The sequence below is a fragment of the Pygocentrus nattereri genome, chromosome 4 (assembly GCF_015220715.1).
Source record: "Pygocentrus nattereri isolate fPygNat1 chromosome 4, fPygNat1.pri, whole genome shotgun sequence".
Lineage (NCBI taxonomy): Eukaryota > Metazoa > Chordata > Actinopteri > Characiformes > Serrasalmidae > Pygocentrus > Pygocentrus nattereri.
In genome coordinates this window covers 2,158,832-2,175,828 of record NC_051214.1, presented here as the reverse complement: position 1 = coordinate 2,175,828, position 16,997 = coordinate 2,158,832, and the positions used below count along the sequence as shown (strand labels likewise).

At 40.1% G+C, this 16,997-nt stretch overlaps 1 protein-coding gene across 20 annotated transcripts in view; it reads left to right on the top strand.

Annotated features, from left to right (window-relative positions):
* Window positions 1-16,997, top strand: part of ptprk (protein tyrosine phosphatase receptor type K) — a 216,360-nt gene that overhangs the window by 185,118 nt on the left and 14,245 nt on the right. For 6 of the 20 annotated variants that reach the window (XM_037537657.1, XM_037537658.1, XM_037537659.1 and 3 more), the window contains 9 exons: window positions 2,614-2,701; window positions 4,267-4,415; window positions 4,552-4,569; window positions 7,653-7,689; window positions 8,838-8,935; window positions 11,241-11,357; window positions 11,700-11,854; window positions 13,993-14,128; window positions 14,216-14,365. In XM_037537657.1, coding sequence (XP_037393554.1) covers window positions 2,614-2,701; window positions 4,267-4,415; window positions 4,552-4,569; window positions 7,653-7,689; window positions 8,838-8,935; window positions 11,241-11,357; window positions 11,700-11,854; window positions 13,993-14,128; window positions 14,216-14,365 — 948 coding nt within the window. The remainder of the gene's footprint in view (window positions 1-2,613; window positions 2,702-4,266; window positions 4,416-4,551; window positions 4,570-7,652; window positions 7,690-8,837; window positions 8,936-11,240; window positions 11,358-11,699; window positions 11,855-13,992; window positions 14,129-14,215; window positions 14,366-16,997) is intronic. The other 14 variants (XM_037537668.1, XM_037537660.1, XM_037537670.1 and 11 more) reach the window with 5 other exon arrangements.

The following is a 16,997-nucleotide window of genomic DNA, read 5'->3' as shown; positions in this document are numbered from 1 at the left end:
ATACTATATATAAATATATATATATATATATATATGTGTGTGTGTGTGTGTGTATAAACATGCCATATATTTATAAATTGATATGTCCCATATGTAATATATGTAGGTTTATATACAAAAAATGCACATATCACGTATGCATTTCTTTCTATATATAATAAACAAATATGTAAAAGTTTCTACACCTAATCATAACTTAAATCTTAACTCAGGAACCAAAAAGAAAAGAAACTTTTATTTTAAAAAATGTTAACAAAGCATTTTAGCAACTTTTCATTCGATTATAACATTACCCTGTAATGTTAAAAGCAAAGTCATTATCATGGAGGTAGCGAGTCGAGGCTTTAGATAGACTTGTCACCACTGAGGAAGCAAGGGTGCTGTATCCCAGCCACCACTGCCAGAACTGCCCCACCACCCAAACGCCGGGGCAACAACTGGTTCATTAACATGCAGCATATGGCCCAGATAGATTTACAGTTTAACTGGGTCATTACTGTACAGTGTGATCCAGTTTACCTTTTAGCTGAGTCTCGTTGTTAAATAAAATGAAATAAATTCAAGGATTTAGAAATGACCGAGTTATTTAAAATGATACTTCGGTGCACCAGTTTCAATCCGTTCTGTTTATTCATCTAGATGCTTGTTTACTATATTGCCATGCATGTGTTAAAGAACCTCCTCCCACTTTACCTGCACACTTACATAAACACTAAAACCAGTACATCATCTTACGCACATATTTCTGTACATATGCCGTGTTCACAGAATGGAGTATATATGAATTATGGTTTGTTAGTTTCATTTAACTGTGGCTGAAATGCAAAGTTTAGTCTGCTTTCTAAAACCAGCCACCTGCCTTTGCTCTGTAACCCGTCTGATTGGCAGTTGTCCTCACCTTTTGGTTGAGCTGATCGCTGTATCAGCAACCACAGCCCCCTTCCAGCAAGCGCTTCCTGTTAGCTAGCGGTGAGCGTTAACAGGCCCGACTTCAGCTGCATTACAGTTCAGCACCGCGCCACAAACATAGCACATGACTTCACATGAAAAGATGATGCGTAATGTGTTGAATAGGATTTAAGCAGACTGGGCACTGAAGGATCATTTTCTATGACTTTTAACCCAACATGACACAAAATGTGTTAGACAGTCAACATACAATTAGTGTGTTAATCAACATCATTTTGAGCATGATTGGTAGTCTGGATTCTAATTTAGCTGTTTAATTAGGACATTCAATTTAAAATAAAAAATTTAAACATTGATTTTAAAGGTATTTCTCATTCTTTTCATCATTAAAATAATAGTTTTTTTGTTTTGTTGGTTGCTTTATGTGTCATTGATTAGAGGTTGATCCCTTTCCTTCTCTAGCTGTGGTTTTTAGCAGCTGTTGATGAGGATGAGGCGACTATATTGCTTACCGCAAGCAAAAAATGCAGATCAGCTGAATAAGCCACCAGCTGTTGCAGAAACGTTTGTTTAAAATGCATTTAGGCAGGCTTGATGACAATTTTGGTTTTACGCTGCAAAATTGATGTCATAGCAAGTAAAAACATCTTAAATGTACTCAATATATCTCATACTTCTGATTTTGAGACTGTTGTATGAATATTATAAGATTATTTTACTTATTTCTAGACTTTTTCCTTGTATTTGATGTAACTATGTCTTTTGAAAGTATCTAAATCCATTCACAGATCAGCTTTCTTGGTTTTTCAATTTTGGCAAAATTCTCTGCACTATTTCCCAAAATAAGCAAAATTATCTACCAATGAATTAAGATATTATCACTAGAAAAAATTGAGAAAACTAGCAAAAATGTCTAGAGTTTAAGAAAGTAGAAAATATTTTTACAACAGTCTAATAATGAGAAATTTGTTGACTAGATTTATGATGTCTTTACTTCATAAGGTATCAGTTTTGGCAGTGCAGGTTCCATAAACAGGTATTAACATTGCTTATGGAAATCTGAAGCACTATTATAGTTTGATCAATTTGAGAGCTGAGATCAGAACACACAGTTCTACATGGTGAGATTCAATGATCAGACGTCTGATCAGTATTTAAGGCAGTATCTTTAGGTGTATTTCATTCAGAATGCAGTCTTTCAGCTACTTGTTTCCTACAGGAAATATAATGCTATTAACATTTCCATCAAAATGAACTGATTTTGTAATTTAGCATATCCAATATAATATTGGAATACATATCCACTCAATAAGTAACTTCACTAACACACAGCATGGTGGTGCAGCAGTTATACACAGGACAGCAAATTACAACAATACAGTTGTGTGAAATGAAATGAAATGAAAATGAAAGCACCCCAGAACACACTTAAATATAATTTTTCTGCAGACAGGAGAATATAGTAGAAAAAGTAAATCATGAAACATGAAACCTTTGAACAAGTGTGATGTTTTTTTCCCAGTATGTTAAAATCAGTAAGTAAACAGTAACTGTACTGAAAAGTGTAGACGTATTATCTGTACTAGTGTTGATATTCAGCTGTTGTTGACGTTTGTTTTACTCTGTCAGAAACATGCCCTGCTCCAGCCACAGCCTTGTGATAGTGTGAGATATTGTTCTGAAACATGTCTGTGCTTCCTGCAGAGCTTCTTTGAGGGCCAGTCAGCTTCCTGGGACGTGGCGAAGAAAGAGCAGAACCGCACCAAGAACCGCTACGGAAACATCATTGCATGTGAGTGTCTTTCTGATGTCACTGTAAAAGGGCTGCTGTCAAAGTTCACTCCAAAAAATGGCATCTTGTTAGGTGAAATGATCTAAAATCTAGTCAATATATTAAATATTTCCCATTTTGAGATTTTTGAGCACTTATTATAAGATTATCTGTCTTTTATCTAGATATTATTTACTTCTTCATTTTTATTACTGTACTGGCAGATCATTTTGCCGATTTCAAGCTCATTTCTTACAACAAGCGCAATCATCTGCCAATATAGTGAGATAAATTTACATAATAAAATTATGTAAAACATGTAAAACTGTCTAGAAATAAGGGTAATTTTAAAATAAGCTCACATCAACATAAGAAATATTAGATTTACTGATTACATTTAAGAATTTTATTTGACAAGACACCATTTTTGCAATGTAAATGCTGGAAGTTTAAAAAACGAGTCTCAGTTAGTTATGATGGCACAATCTGATAGTTTGGGCAGCATTCTACCCAGAAATGTCCTCTTTTTTCACAGTACATGTATAGTTCTGCTTTAGACCATGATATGCACAGCAGCTAAACGTTCCTAACTGCCTAATGTAGCACATTAAAAACAATGAGAATTGGATAACTGGGTCAGATTCTGAAGAAGAGAGTGACCGCAGGTCTACATCAAATTCCAAACCTGTCGTTAAGTCTAAAGTGAGCTTTTCAGTTGGCTGCTGAACAACTAAAACAAACTGGAAGCAGCCAGGAACCAACCAAGTGGTGGTTTTGGATAATAAATAAAATGTCTATATCTGTGTTGTAGTCATGGCGGCGCCTGGTTCTAGGCTAAGCTGCTTTCTGAATGCATGTTATTTCTTAATCCTTAGAAGTGCAGAGTTTTTGTTGTGTACTATGCATTCAAGCTACATTTTCATTCATATATATATATATATATATATATATATAAATTTTGTTGAAAAGTTAGTCAGCCAGTTATGTGCTTTTTCAAATTATAATAAAGTATCTCCTCTTATACTTACACTAATGTGAGTTTTTAAGGGTTAAAAATGTTACATACAGGACCTGCAGTTCTATGTGTTATTAAAGCAACGGTCTGGCCAAAAAGCAGCCAAATGTAGTCAATCAGCCGAGACCTGAAGCATCTTTAGGATTGCACTGGAACTACTAGGCCAGTGTTGCTAACAAGTAATGGAAGCTTATGCTACACATGTTAGCACGGTGCTAATTTCATGTTTTAATCATTGCACACTCGTTGAGTTGAAGTCATCTCTCCTAGACTTTCTGACACTGTAGATGATAGTATGTCATACAAATGTGGATAAAGGAATGTTAGCATGGCTAAAAACAGTATCTGCTCCTCAAGAACTCTGAGTGTGTAATGCTTTAGGCATGCGGTTAGCGCCATGCTAGCCCATTACTTTTTCAGCTCGTAGCTCAAGCGCAGAACTAAGGAGAAGCAGTGAACGTGTCTAACACGGTTTAAATGTGACCTTTCGGGCCAAACTCTTGTGACTTTTACCTGCTGAATGACTGCTGACCTGCTCGACTGAACATGCTAACGTGTGTTGCGTTCGCAGACGATCATTCTAGAGTGATCCTGCAGCCAATGGAGGACGACCCGTCATCCGACTACATTAATGCCAACTACATAGACGTAAGTGGCGATGCCTCCCCCCCCTCCATTGGCGAAGGTGTCAGAAACAGCTCTCCCTCGCTCGTATGTCAGGTCTTCTATGCATGCCTTTGTCTCCAATATTACACTATTTACAGTTTTCTTTCTCTGCCTTTGTGGAGGTGCCGGTAGACTCACTGACATCTGTTGTGCTCTCTCTCACTCTTATGCTCTTGATTTTGGGCCCTAGATTTGGCTGTACAGGGATGTAAGTATTTTTTTCTGTAGGGCGCTAACACACGGACACACACACACTCAGACGCAGCGGCACTGTGAAAATGACTGATTGTTTTGAATGAAAAACGTCAGTAACCTGGCTGCCTTAAAATTTAGAGTTCGTTTAGCGTCTAGTGATAAGTTAACCTACAGAACCTGAAAGCCAGGCTGTGTTCTGGCCTATATAGCGTTGGAACGGTTCAAGACAGACATGAGACATACAGACATGAGACAAATATCACAGCAATGAGCAGAACCTGCTGTCTTTAACCGTAGTAGGTTCAGTAAGGTGAGACAAAGCATCAGCGAGTAGTCTGGCTGAGAAAATGACCCCAAAATCACACTGTATTATGATATTGTCAACGTGTCGCATGTTAAATCACTGAAGGCCCCATATTTTACATTTTGAGTTGATTTTATTTCCCTGGGGTCCACTTTTGATATTCGGTTGTGGTGTGGTTTTAACACCAAAAACAGTTATAATTACATTTACTTTGCCCCGGTTTTTGCTAGTGTTCCTTTACACCTGGTATGAAAAAATGTGATCTGTTCGGATTGGTTGCCGTAAATTGGGCTTTACTCAAGAAGCAGTCCAAACACTCCTGAAACGTATGTGAATATTCACTGCTAAAATGCTATAAGTTTAAAAATGATGCTTAAATCTGGCCCACAGATCATTGTTTCCTTTTTTCTGCGGCTGAATATTTACATCCGGTGGACAGATGTTCTGTGTAGAGATAGTAGAGATACACTGTGGATATTCACCCAGCATAACTCTATAAAATCAGCTCAGACTGATGAAAGTGTGAAAAAGCAGAAACGGAGCTCTGCATGCAAGAGGAGCCATTAAACGCAGTGCAATTAAGCCACAGCTAACTCAGATATTATTCTAATTTAGAGCAAAAGTTAGTTAAATTAAGGAACGAATGGAATCATCAAACCAATTTACTGAGAACACAGATTTGTCTGCTCTGCTAACATTCCATTCAACAGGAAAGCTGAAGCTATAAAAATAAGAGTCCTATATAGTCCTACTGTTAAATGTAACGTTTTTATATTTAATTGAACACTGTGCATTTATACTACTGTTACTTCTACTTTTACTAATAATTAGGGTAACACTTTATTTCTATGGTCCACTGTAGATGCTCAGTCAGTTTTTAACAAGCATTAAAATAAATTTCTTTTAAACACAACTGAACTTGAAGTTGTGTATAAAGGTTCTTTTAATCTATTCCTAAACCTAAACTTAATCTCAAAGCAAGACCTACACCTACTGCTAAACCTAACTCTAACCATAATGTTGTTGACAATCAACTGAGCATCACCAGAAAGTTTTTTATAATTTAAATATCTGTCTATCATCTATCGGAGACCATTCAAATAAAGTGTGGCCATAATTAGTAGTAGTACTAATTAAAATTGCTAATAAACACTGACTAAGATGCGCTTAAGTGAGTGTATGTTATGTAGTAAAAATTCACATGTAAAGAATATTTTTCTCGATGCGTTGTTTAACCAACCCAACCCTTGATGAAGACCACCTGCCCAGTGGCCTTGAGATCACTGAGAGTACAAACACACGCACAGCTGAAACGCAAACACGCAATTAAAGCAATCAAGTTAGTTAGCCAGACAGCTAACATTAGCTACTATTACTGATGTAAAAAAGGTCAAACAAAACTAAAGCGCGATAAACCTGAAGTTAAGAATATTGTGAGTGCCCCCTGCTGTTAACCGTTCTGCGGTTTCAGTCTCCATTTCCCAAACGCTTTGGCCGAGCGCGCTAATGTTGCTCCTCCTAATAAACAGACACACGTTCAGCCCCGTCTCCTCATTATTCACCACCATCACAGTAATATTTCATCATCAACATTAACACAGGAATGTGATCAGAGGGGCGGTGGAGGTAGAGTTGTCAGTGTCTGAGATTTTTAAAACGAGTTCAAGACCCCCGCTGTATCCTGAGTGGACAGACATGCGTACAGCAGATGTATTGGTTTTTGTCTGGGGATTTTTTGAAACTTGGACATTGTTTACCTAATGCACCAAACTCTTATTTTGAAAAAGGAATTAAATTCACTTTTCTACTGTTTAAGGCAGTCAGGTTACTGACTATTTTTAAATTAGAAATCATTTTTTTTTACAGTGCACACAAACACATAAACACAAACACATAAACACAAACACAGCCCCCTCTCTGTTTTTGTCTAATGCTTATAAACCATTTGCATGGAGACTGCATGAGCTTTTACCCCACATACATACATACACACACACACACACACACATACATACACAAACACACACACACACACTCGATTAGTTTTTCTCTTTTTTTTCGTTCCCCCTCTCCATGCTGTGTGTCCATCCGCTTTCCTCATCTGGCCATGGTCATACTACACCTCAGCACCCCTGGCATGGTTCTGTTGTTGTTGTTTTTGTTTTTTTAGACTCAGTTTGTTTATATGGAGAGGACTGAGTTGTGGTTATGAGTTTGACCTTTGACCTTGGGTTTTCCCTCCTTTCCCCGTCTAATGTAATTCGACAATGTGATGACAGTAACAGAAGCACATAGTAAAGCACGTAATAATAAAGTGCTTTGCCAACCATGCTATTCAGTGTAATGATACTAATAATTTTAATAATAATAATAATTTAGTCCAGTTATTCATCAGTTTTAGTGTTACTGAGGGTCAGATTTGTATCCTGTGTCCAGATAAGAAGAGAATATTTACTGAAAATTAATGCACAGTCTCTGTTGTCCTACTGCACTGACTGTAGTAGCTGGAGTGGGTAGCTGTGAAGATTTGTGTTGAGTTTTGCTGTTTTTTTTATGTTTTTTGATCTTTTCCAATAGATTTGGACTTTAGTTCTATAATCCTCAATGCCAGCAGTCATGATGTCTGTGTTACGTAATATATACTTTGCATTAAGAAGACATTAAAAGCTCTACTAATCTATCCAGAGTGCTGCTAACCTGACGTTTGCTGTTGTATTTGTTTGTGGACGGTGGAGTTTGTCCCTCTGTGATCTCATTCTGCTGCTCTGTGTTCTTCTCTCTGTGTTTCTCAGGGTTACCAGCGCCCGAGCCACTACATCGCCACTCAAGGTGAGGGAAGTGCGTGTGAGCGGAGTTATAGCGGCAATTTGGCCTCATCCACACAACGCTGTGTTTACACATTTGTTTACGAGTCAAACAGCTTAAAGCAGGTCTCGCAGATTGACGTTTATTCCAAATACGAAAGAGCGGCTGTGAAATTGTTCGTGTCATTGATAAGCATTTAAACAGGAATGTCAAACTCAGCCACTAAAAGGGCCGTATTTAAAAAAATTCAACAAATCCAAATCTGAGGGCCAGCATTTTTTATTTCATTTCTAATTAACATTTTTCTTTGAACCCAACTGGCCAGCATTGATTTGTAATAAACCAAAACAGGGAAATAGTCAATAAATACTTGAACCACTCAAAAATCATTTTAAATAAAAATCTTTTTTATATAAAACTATAGGCGACTTTAGCCACAGATAACCATTAAATCTCTTTAAATGTCTTTTAAACCTGCCTAGTTGCTTGAACTAGTTGCCCAGCATGTTACGTTGGTGTGCATGCTGGGGATTGTAGGGATTGGTGAACCGAATTAATATTAATAGAAAATGTGAATAATTTCGCCTTGTGTTTGACACACACTGGATTAAAATGGAAGCGATAATTGTGCACTTCACTCTTGTACTTTCTTTGTGTATCTGTATGTTTCAGCACTGACTCTGAGTGGGAGTTCTTGCTAAACTTTAGCCTCTTTCTGCAGTGCCCTCTAGTGGCCATTCTGCCAGCATAATGGAAGCTGACTCAGATATTAATGCATGAATGTTGAGCAGTTAGTGCGCAATGATGGGAGAAAGGGGGAGGGGTGAATACCCCTGCTGTGAAAAACTATTCACGTCTCTCTACAACAATTGCCGTTCTGAGATAAAACAGACGACTGCAGGTTTGAAGTTAAGAATATTGTGAGCGCCCCCTGCTTTTAATGGGGCGTAACCGTTCTGCAGTTTCAGTCTCCATTTCCCAAATGCTTTCGCCGAGCGCGCTAATGTTGCTCCTCCTAATAAACAGCCACACGTTCAGCTCTGTCTCCTCATTATTCACCACCATCACTGTAATATTTCATCTTCAACATTAACACAGGAAGGTGATCAGAGGGGCGGTGGAGTTCGAGTCGGCAGTCACAAATCATAACATTAGTGATTTTGGCTTTGTAGGTCCGGTTCACGAGACGGTTTACGACTTCTGGAGGATGATCTGGCAGGAGCAGTCGGCCTGTATCGTCATGGTAACCAACCTGGTGGAGGTGGGACGGGTATGTTCTTATACTGCCTGCTGCAGAATGCTGGAGGCCGTGTTGTTCTCGTTGTTTTTGTTTTTATTGTTCTTGTTATCGGTGTGTTGTGACTGTGTTGTGAAGGCCTCCTGCCTGCTCCAACCCTTTGACGAGAGAACATGAACAATGGAGTGTTCTAGAAGGTTCCAGAATGTTCCAGAACTCTCGCATTAGGATGTTCCAGAAGGTTTCATAGCAATTCTGATCTTATTGACGTGCCAAAATGTGAATTTGCATGGAAATTTTAAACACAAACTCCTCAAAGGGTTAAAGGAATAGTCTGTTTTTCTTCAGAAATGTTTTTTATTCCAGTTTTCAACTTTATTTATTTATTTATTTAGTCGTTTTAATTACATTTTTTGTCAAATACGTGTCTCTAAAGTAAGACTTGAGGTCCATGAGGCAGAGGACTGCCTTGAGTTTTGGCTTTAAAACGGCCAACTACGTCCTCAAGTGTACTAACCACATCATGTTTGAGTTGCTGCGTGACAGAAAAAATAGAATTATTACACTCCTTTAAAAAAAAGTTTCGCAAGGGTTCTTTAGTAAAGACAGTGATTCAATATAGCATTCTTAAAGGGTTCTTTGCCTGGTGAAATGGTTCTTCAGCTTGATGGAGAATGTGTTGTATATTGTTCTATGTAAATGTAGAGTAACACCAAAAACAAGGTTCTGCTGTTGTTGTTGTTACAATCTTAACATCATCTCAGTAGCAGAACCATTTTTGATGCTCTACAAAATAATACGCAGCACATTCTCAGTCCGTCTGAAGAACCAATTAACCATACAAAGATCCATTTAAGCATGCATGGTTGTCTTGACTGAGGAACCTTTAAAGAACCAGCTTTTTTTTTTGAAGAGTTTCTGGCAGTTTCACCATCTCATTTTATGTTTCACTGCGCAGATGGGTTAAATGGGGGGGTGAAATTTCCCTGTTGTGGGACTAATAAGGGTCACTTAATTTAATAGACTTTGCTTTAGAAGTATAAATCCAGAAACCACTACCATCATAAAGGAAACTGGAAAATTATATTTTTGGAAGAAAAATGAGGAGCTGTTCCTTTTAAAGCATGTTTGTAAATGCATGTTAAAGTGAAGCACAATGATCTTGTAGCCAAAGGCTAATGTGTTCTCCAGAGCTGAAGCGTATGTAAATGTGTTTAATGGACGTGATTAATGGTGCAGTTGTTGATGTTGTTGTTTACTTTAAAGCACTGACATATTTATATATGTTACTGTGAAACTGTCCAACCTGCCTGTTCAGATCCTCTAATTCAGTCAAATAATGATGACACTTTATATTAAAGAGCCTATATTTACACTATATACTGACTTTTGTAGGTCATACATCAGAACAGTAGACGACTGCAGGCAGTGTTGTACCTGTGACTTCATAAATGCCTATAAAGATATAGGATCAGGGTTTTTTATGTGCTGTGAGTGTTTGGATGAATGTATGAATGAAAGACGTTTTAAGTATGTTTACTTAAAATGATCAAAGTGATGAGTTTCAGGATTTGTTTAAAGTAGGGTCCGGCCGAAATATCGCTGCTGTTGGAACGAAACCTCGTATCTCTAAAATGGTAACTTCAAAGGAGAAGGAAAAAAACTACTTTACTTTCAATGGAAGTCAAGGGAACCACAACCCCCCCCCCAAGTCATTTTATGCAATTTATACACAAGGTAAAGGAGATCAAACGCTCCCAAATTATGTCAAAAACTAAAAAATGACAAAAATGGAGATACAAGGTTTTTCTCTGACAGCAGCGATATCATTTCACTGAGAAAAATGGCCAATGTTAACCCCTTAAAACCCCCCTTATTACATACTAAGGCTTATTATTTAATAATTACAGCGACTTCAGTGCAAACTGGCTGAGCTAGTCTGAAGTAACAGATGTATGTAATAAAACGTTGGGCCTGCAGGTGGACCCTGGCCATTTAAGGGGTGGAGGTTCCATCTGTGATTTTGCCAATAAACCAAAATAGCTATAATACACTTTAGGTTTTAGAGGCAACTGAGAACAGACAATAAAATTTGGCAAATGTCAGTCCTATCAGTCAGATAAACACTGTTCAGCCCCTGTACTGAAGCTACAAGGTTCATTTAGCCAACGAGTTCTAGACATCTGTGTACGCATCAGCCTAATTTGACAAAAGGCCTGATACGTTCAGCCTTAAAATCCTGACAGAATTTGGTTAAAGGTTCAGGCCCTGCTTTAGAGTGCATGTACGTGGTGGACTGGTCAGTGTGCTGGGTTTGATTGGTGTCGTGCTGGTTCAGGTGAAGTGTTATAAGTACTGGCCGGACGATGCGGAGGTGTATGGAGACTTTAAGGTGACACTTGTGGAGGTGGAGCCTCTGGCGGAGTACGTGGTCCGCACTTTCACTCTGGAGCGGGTGAGTGGAACCTTTATCTAGAACGTTTTTGTTTATCGTTATTGCCACCTTTGAAAAGTCACCACTCTATGCTATGAAATGTGTCTAAATTTAATCAGCTAAATAAATTTAAATAAATTGCATTGAATTTTGTGGTCATTTCTCTTTTTTTTTTTTCAAGCTTATCAACATTACCATCAATGACCAAGAGTCCTATATGTGTGTCTGTCTGTCTGTCTGCATGTCCATCCATTCTTCTATTTAAATGTATTGAGTGTAGAGTATAAAATCTGTATCTTTAAATCTATATCTTTGAGTTAACTGACTAAATGCTCTGTCTTGTTATACATTTTGTTCTTTTAGAGGGGTTTTAACGAGCTGAGGGAGGTGAAGCAGTTCCATTTCACCGGCTGGCCTGATCACGGAGTGCCATATCACGCCACGGGACTACTTTCATTCATCCGCCGTGTTAAAATGTCCAACCCACCCAGTGCAGGGCCGATAGTGGTGCACTGCAGGTACTCACACACTGTCGCAGCTTCGACAAACCTCCTCTGACTTTAACATCAGCACAAACACTGAGCACTGGGCACTTCATGGTAGGGTTTCCATGGCCAAGCAGCTGTGTGCAAGCCTTTCATCACCAAGCACGATGCCTGGCGTTGGATGGAGGGGTGTAAAGCGCCGCCACTGGACTCTGGAGCAGTGGAAACGTATACAGTGGAGTGACCAATCATGCTTCTCTATCTGTCAGTCTGATGGACGAGTCTGGGTTTGGAGAACATTACCTGCCGGACTGCACTGTGCCAGCTGTAAAGTTTGGTGGAGGTGGAATGAAGATATGAGGCTGTTTTTCAGGTGTTGACCTAGAACCCTTAGTTCCTGTGAAGGGGAACGTTAATGCTTCAGCACCAAGACATTTTGTGGAACAGTTTGCTGAAGAACCTTTCCTGTTCCAGCATGACTGAGCCCCAGTGACCAAAGCAGCTCCATAAAGGCACGACTGGGTGTGTTCAGTGTGGAAGAGCTTGACCGGCCCTCACAGAGTCCTGACCTCAACCCCACTAAACACCTTTGGGATGAACTAGAACGGAGATTGTGAGCCAGAACCTCTCGTCCAACGTCAGTGTCTGACCTGACAGATGCTCTTCTGGATGAATGGGCATAAATTCCCACAGACCCTCCCCAACATCTGTAGAAGAGTGGAAGCTGTTAGAGCTGCAAAGGGGGACCAGCTCCATATTAATGCCTACGGGTTTAGAATGGCATTCATTAAAGCTCCTGTAGGCGTCCCAGTACTTTTGTCCAGTTTCTATTACTTGTTATCTAAATTTGCCTTGTAACTTTAGTGCAACACGTTGGCCAAACTGCTGCGTTAACAAACACAGGGGTTCCCTATGTAATCTGTCTTGTGGTCAGCCTTGGTGGCTGTGGCTGGAGCTGTGCAGGCCGTTAGCTGAGATTTAGAGTTTGCGTGGAGGTTCTGAGCTGTAAAGGCTGGCCTGCAAGTTCAGATGCTGCTGAAATATCGTCCTGCTGCTGCAGCATCTTAACACACAGGATGTGGTTTTGCGTGTGTGTGTGGATGCCATTCTGCAGCTGGAGCTCTAGCACACGTTACCACACACACACACAAGTTTAGAGATGAAGCAAACAAAAAAAATGGTCCTCCTCCCTCTCAGACACATGGAAATGCTGACTGAATTGCAGAGATGAAGTACAGTGGGTTAAAAGTTCTGTATCACTGTGATTTACAACACTGAACAGTTTAACACTGAATAAAATGGACAATTCAGCTTAAAAAAAATCACAGTATAGTATGGAATGCTGTTCTGCGTGCAAGGTATGAAGTGTGTTCTGGGGGAGTCCAGGACCCCTTGAATAACCTCCCGGACCTCCTGAATGTCTCAAAATCAAAATTCTGTGAGGTTCCTGAAAATACACTTATTTTGACGTTATGCTGGCGAGAATAGACGCTCAAATCCAGATTCAGTGAAGCTCATTCTTTATCATGCATCACCCACAATCAGCTTCTGTCTCTGGTGGTCTTAACTAAGTAGAGCAGCACTGTACCTCAGGCTGGCGCTGTAGCAGACTGGTTCACACAGTTGGTCCTTGACAGTCTAGAAACCGTAACTCTGCTCGAAAAATCTCCGAAAAACTTTAGAGTGAGCTGCAATACATCTGTAAACCTGAAATCTCTCCCAGTTTCCCAAGAGTTTGGAGTGAAGAGTGACTGTTCCTCATTTCTCACACTGAAGACAGAAGAGGAGATGAGGAAGATCTCGGTTAATGCAAGGAAGAGCGCAGAACTGCACTAGAACAGCGACTTTACAGAAGAACAGCTGATAAAACAAATTTTGTTGTCGTTGAAGCATCAGTGGCACTACGATGAGTGTGGTAATAGCCTAGCCAGCCAACATGGGACCACCTGAATTAGAAAAACAGCTCAGGGTAGAACCAGGTTAGTGCTGACCAGATGACAGTAGCTAAGATGAACTACACTGTATTTACAATGTAAAAGTGAATGAGAGGTCTATAAGAATAGCAGTAATAAGGCTGTAGTTTAAGGGGATAAATAAGCACCACTGTGTTTTCTTTCTGCTGTGATGATAACAGTAATGATGTCAACAGTAATGACGTCACTGTTTTTCAGTGCCGGAGCGGGCAGGACGGGCTGTTACATCGTGATTGACATCATGCTGGACATGGCAGAGAGGGAGGGAGTAGTGGACATCTATAACTGCGTTAAAGCCCTGCGCTCCAGACGCATCAACATGGTCCAGACTGAGGTGTGTTTATATATTCACACTGTTTACCCATCATCTGAACACATCTGCTGTGTTTGCATATCTGAGATCGCTCTGTCTGGATTCCAGGAGCAGTATATATTCATCCATGACGCCATTCTGGAGGCGTGTCTGTGCGGAGATACAGCCATTCCAGCCTGCGAGTTCAAAGCAGCGTATTACGACATGATTCGCATCGACTCTCAGAGCAACTCCTCACACCTCAAAGACGAGTTCCAGGTAGGAAAACACTGCTGGCCACTTTATTAGAAACGCCCACCGTGTGCTTACACTCACTGGCCACTTTATTGGAAACGCCCACTGTGTGCTTACACTCACTGGCCACTTTATTAGAAACGCCCACCTTGTGCTTCCACTCACTGGCCACTTTATTAGAAACACCCACCTTGTGCTTCCAATCACTGGCCACTTTATTAGAAACACCTATATTGTGCTTCCACACATTGGCCACTTTATTAGAAATCAAATCAAATCAAATTTATTTGTATAGCGCTTTTTACAACATGTTGTCACAAAGCAGCTTTACAGAATTTCGGAAAAGACGAAAAAGTTTCAACAGGACTGTAAGAATGTACAAACCCCCCAACCCCCCCCTTCACTGAGGGAACTGAGGAAGAAACCTTAATAAGAACCAGGCTCACCAGGGGGGACCCATCCTCCTCTGGTCAAACTACCTACAAGTGATTATATTACTAATATTAATAGCAGTAATATTGGCATTAGGAATAACTGAGTCTATGAGAACATCGGTGTAGGGTGGGCAGCTAGTCCAAGGCAGATGGTGGCAGCTGGGGCATGGGCAGCTGGTCTGAAGTGGGTAGCAGGAGGGCTCGGCAGTCGGTCGTCCTTCAGTGTCCAGCCGGACATGTGGGTGATTGTATACTCGGAAAGAAAGCAGGGAGATGGAATTAGTTTTATTCTATCCGTTTGTACATAAACAGGGAATGTGAACATTTCCAGAGTGTGGCTAACGACTCCGGCAGATCTGACTATGACAGCTTAACTAACAGGAGAGAACCAGAAGGAGACACAGACACGGCAGCACTCTGAGACAGTCTGGCGTCCCTCCACTCCACCGTCCACAAACTTGAGTGACCGCGTGCGAGCAGCGGGACGACAGCACCAGCGTCTCAGTTTACTATAATTCCCTGTGTCCATGGACCCCTGGATCTGCTGCCTTTATCTAGGGGGAACATTACCTACCAAAAGCTGAACTGAACAAGTGAGTTTTCAGCCTAGTCTTAAAGATTGAGACTGTGTCTGAGTCCCGAACAGTTTCTGGGAGATCATTCCAGAGTTTGGGGGCTTTATAAGAAAAAGCTCTTCCCCCAGCTGCAGCCTTAGGAATTCTGGGGACTATTAATAAGCAGCACTCTGTGATCTGCGTAGTCGTGATGGCTCATAATGGGAAATAAGGTCTTGTAAGTCCTCGGGAGCAAGACGATGTAGGGCTTTATAAGTCAATAAAAGGATTTTATAATCAATACGGAATTTAATAGGTAGCCAATGAAGTGTTGATAGCACTGGACTGATATGATCAGATGTTCTAGTTTTAGTGAGGACCCTGGCTGCGGCGTTTTGGACTAATTGTTTGTTTAAATTCCTGCTCGTACATCCTGACAGTAGCGCATTACAGTAGTCTAGCCTGGAAGTAATAAAGGCTGTACTAGTGTTTCTGCATCACGCAGGGACAGGGCATTTCTGATCTTGGCAATGTTGTGAAGATGTAGAAAAGCTGTCCTAGTGATGCTGCCTGTGTGTTGATCGAATGATAAATCTGAATCTATTATAACAGATAATCTATTATAAGAGATTTTTTCTGCTGCTGAGCCAGGTGTGTCTGGAAAGTCGGCGAGATTTAAGATTAAATCTGGTGATTTACTTCTTGCTAATTTTGGACCCAGAAGGAGAACCTCTGTTTTGTTACTGTTTAATAGGAGGAAGTTCCGTGACATCCAGCCTTTCACTTCTTTTACACAGTCCTCTGTTTTCTTTAACCTGTATTGGTCATCAGGTTTGGCTGATATGTACAGTTGCGTATCGTCTGCATAACAATGAAAGTTTACGCCATGATTACTTATAACTGTGCCTAACGGTAACATGTATAGAGTAAATAATAAAGGTCCTAAAATAGACCCCTGTGGAACTCCAAATCTCACTTTTGAATAATTGGAAGATAAATTGTTTACCTGATAACAAACTGATAACGTTCTGATAGGTAAGATCTGAACCATGATAGGGCCGTCCCTGTGACTCCAACCATGTTTTCTAACCTTTTCTAGGAGAATATTGTGGTCTATTGTAGCGAAAGCTGCGCTGAGGTCAAGTAGCACTAACAGGGATATGTAGCCTTGATCAGAGGCAAGAAGAAGATCATTAGTTATCTTAACTAGAGCGTCTCAGTGCTGTGGTGTGGCCTGAATCCAGACTGAAATTTTTCATATATATGGTTCTTATGTAGATATGAACTAAGTTGTTGGGCCACAGCTTTTTCTAAGATCTTTGATATAAACGGTAAGTTAGAAACAGGCCTGTAATTAGACAAAACGGCGACATCAAGATTTGGTTTCTTGATCAGAGGTTTGATAACTGCTAGTTTAAAAGCTTTGGGTACATGGCCCAGACTAAGGGACGAGTTTACTATAGTTAAAATAGGGTTTATAATGACTGGCAGTACTTCTTTGAGTAATTTTGAGGGAATTTCATCGAGTGTGCAGGTTGTGCAATTTGCAGAAGAGATCATCTTCTCTAGTTCTAGCTGTGGGAGTGGGTAGAAAGTTTCCAGGCTCTTTTCTACAGCTGTGTTTTGTTCTATATCAGCCAAGTCAGATGACAACCAAGCTGGAGAAAC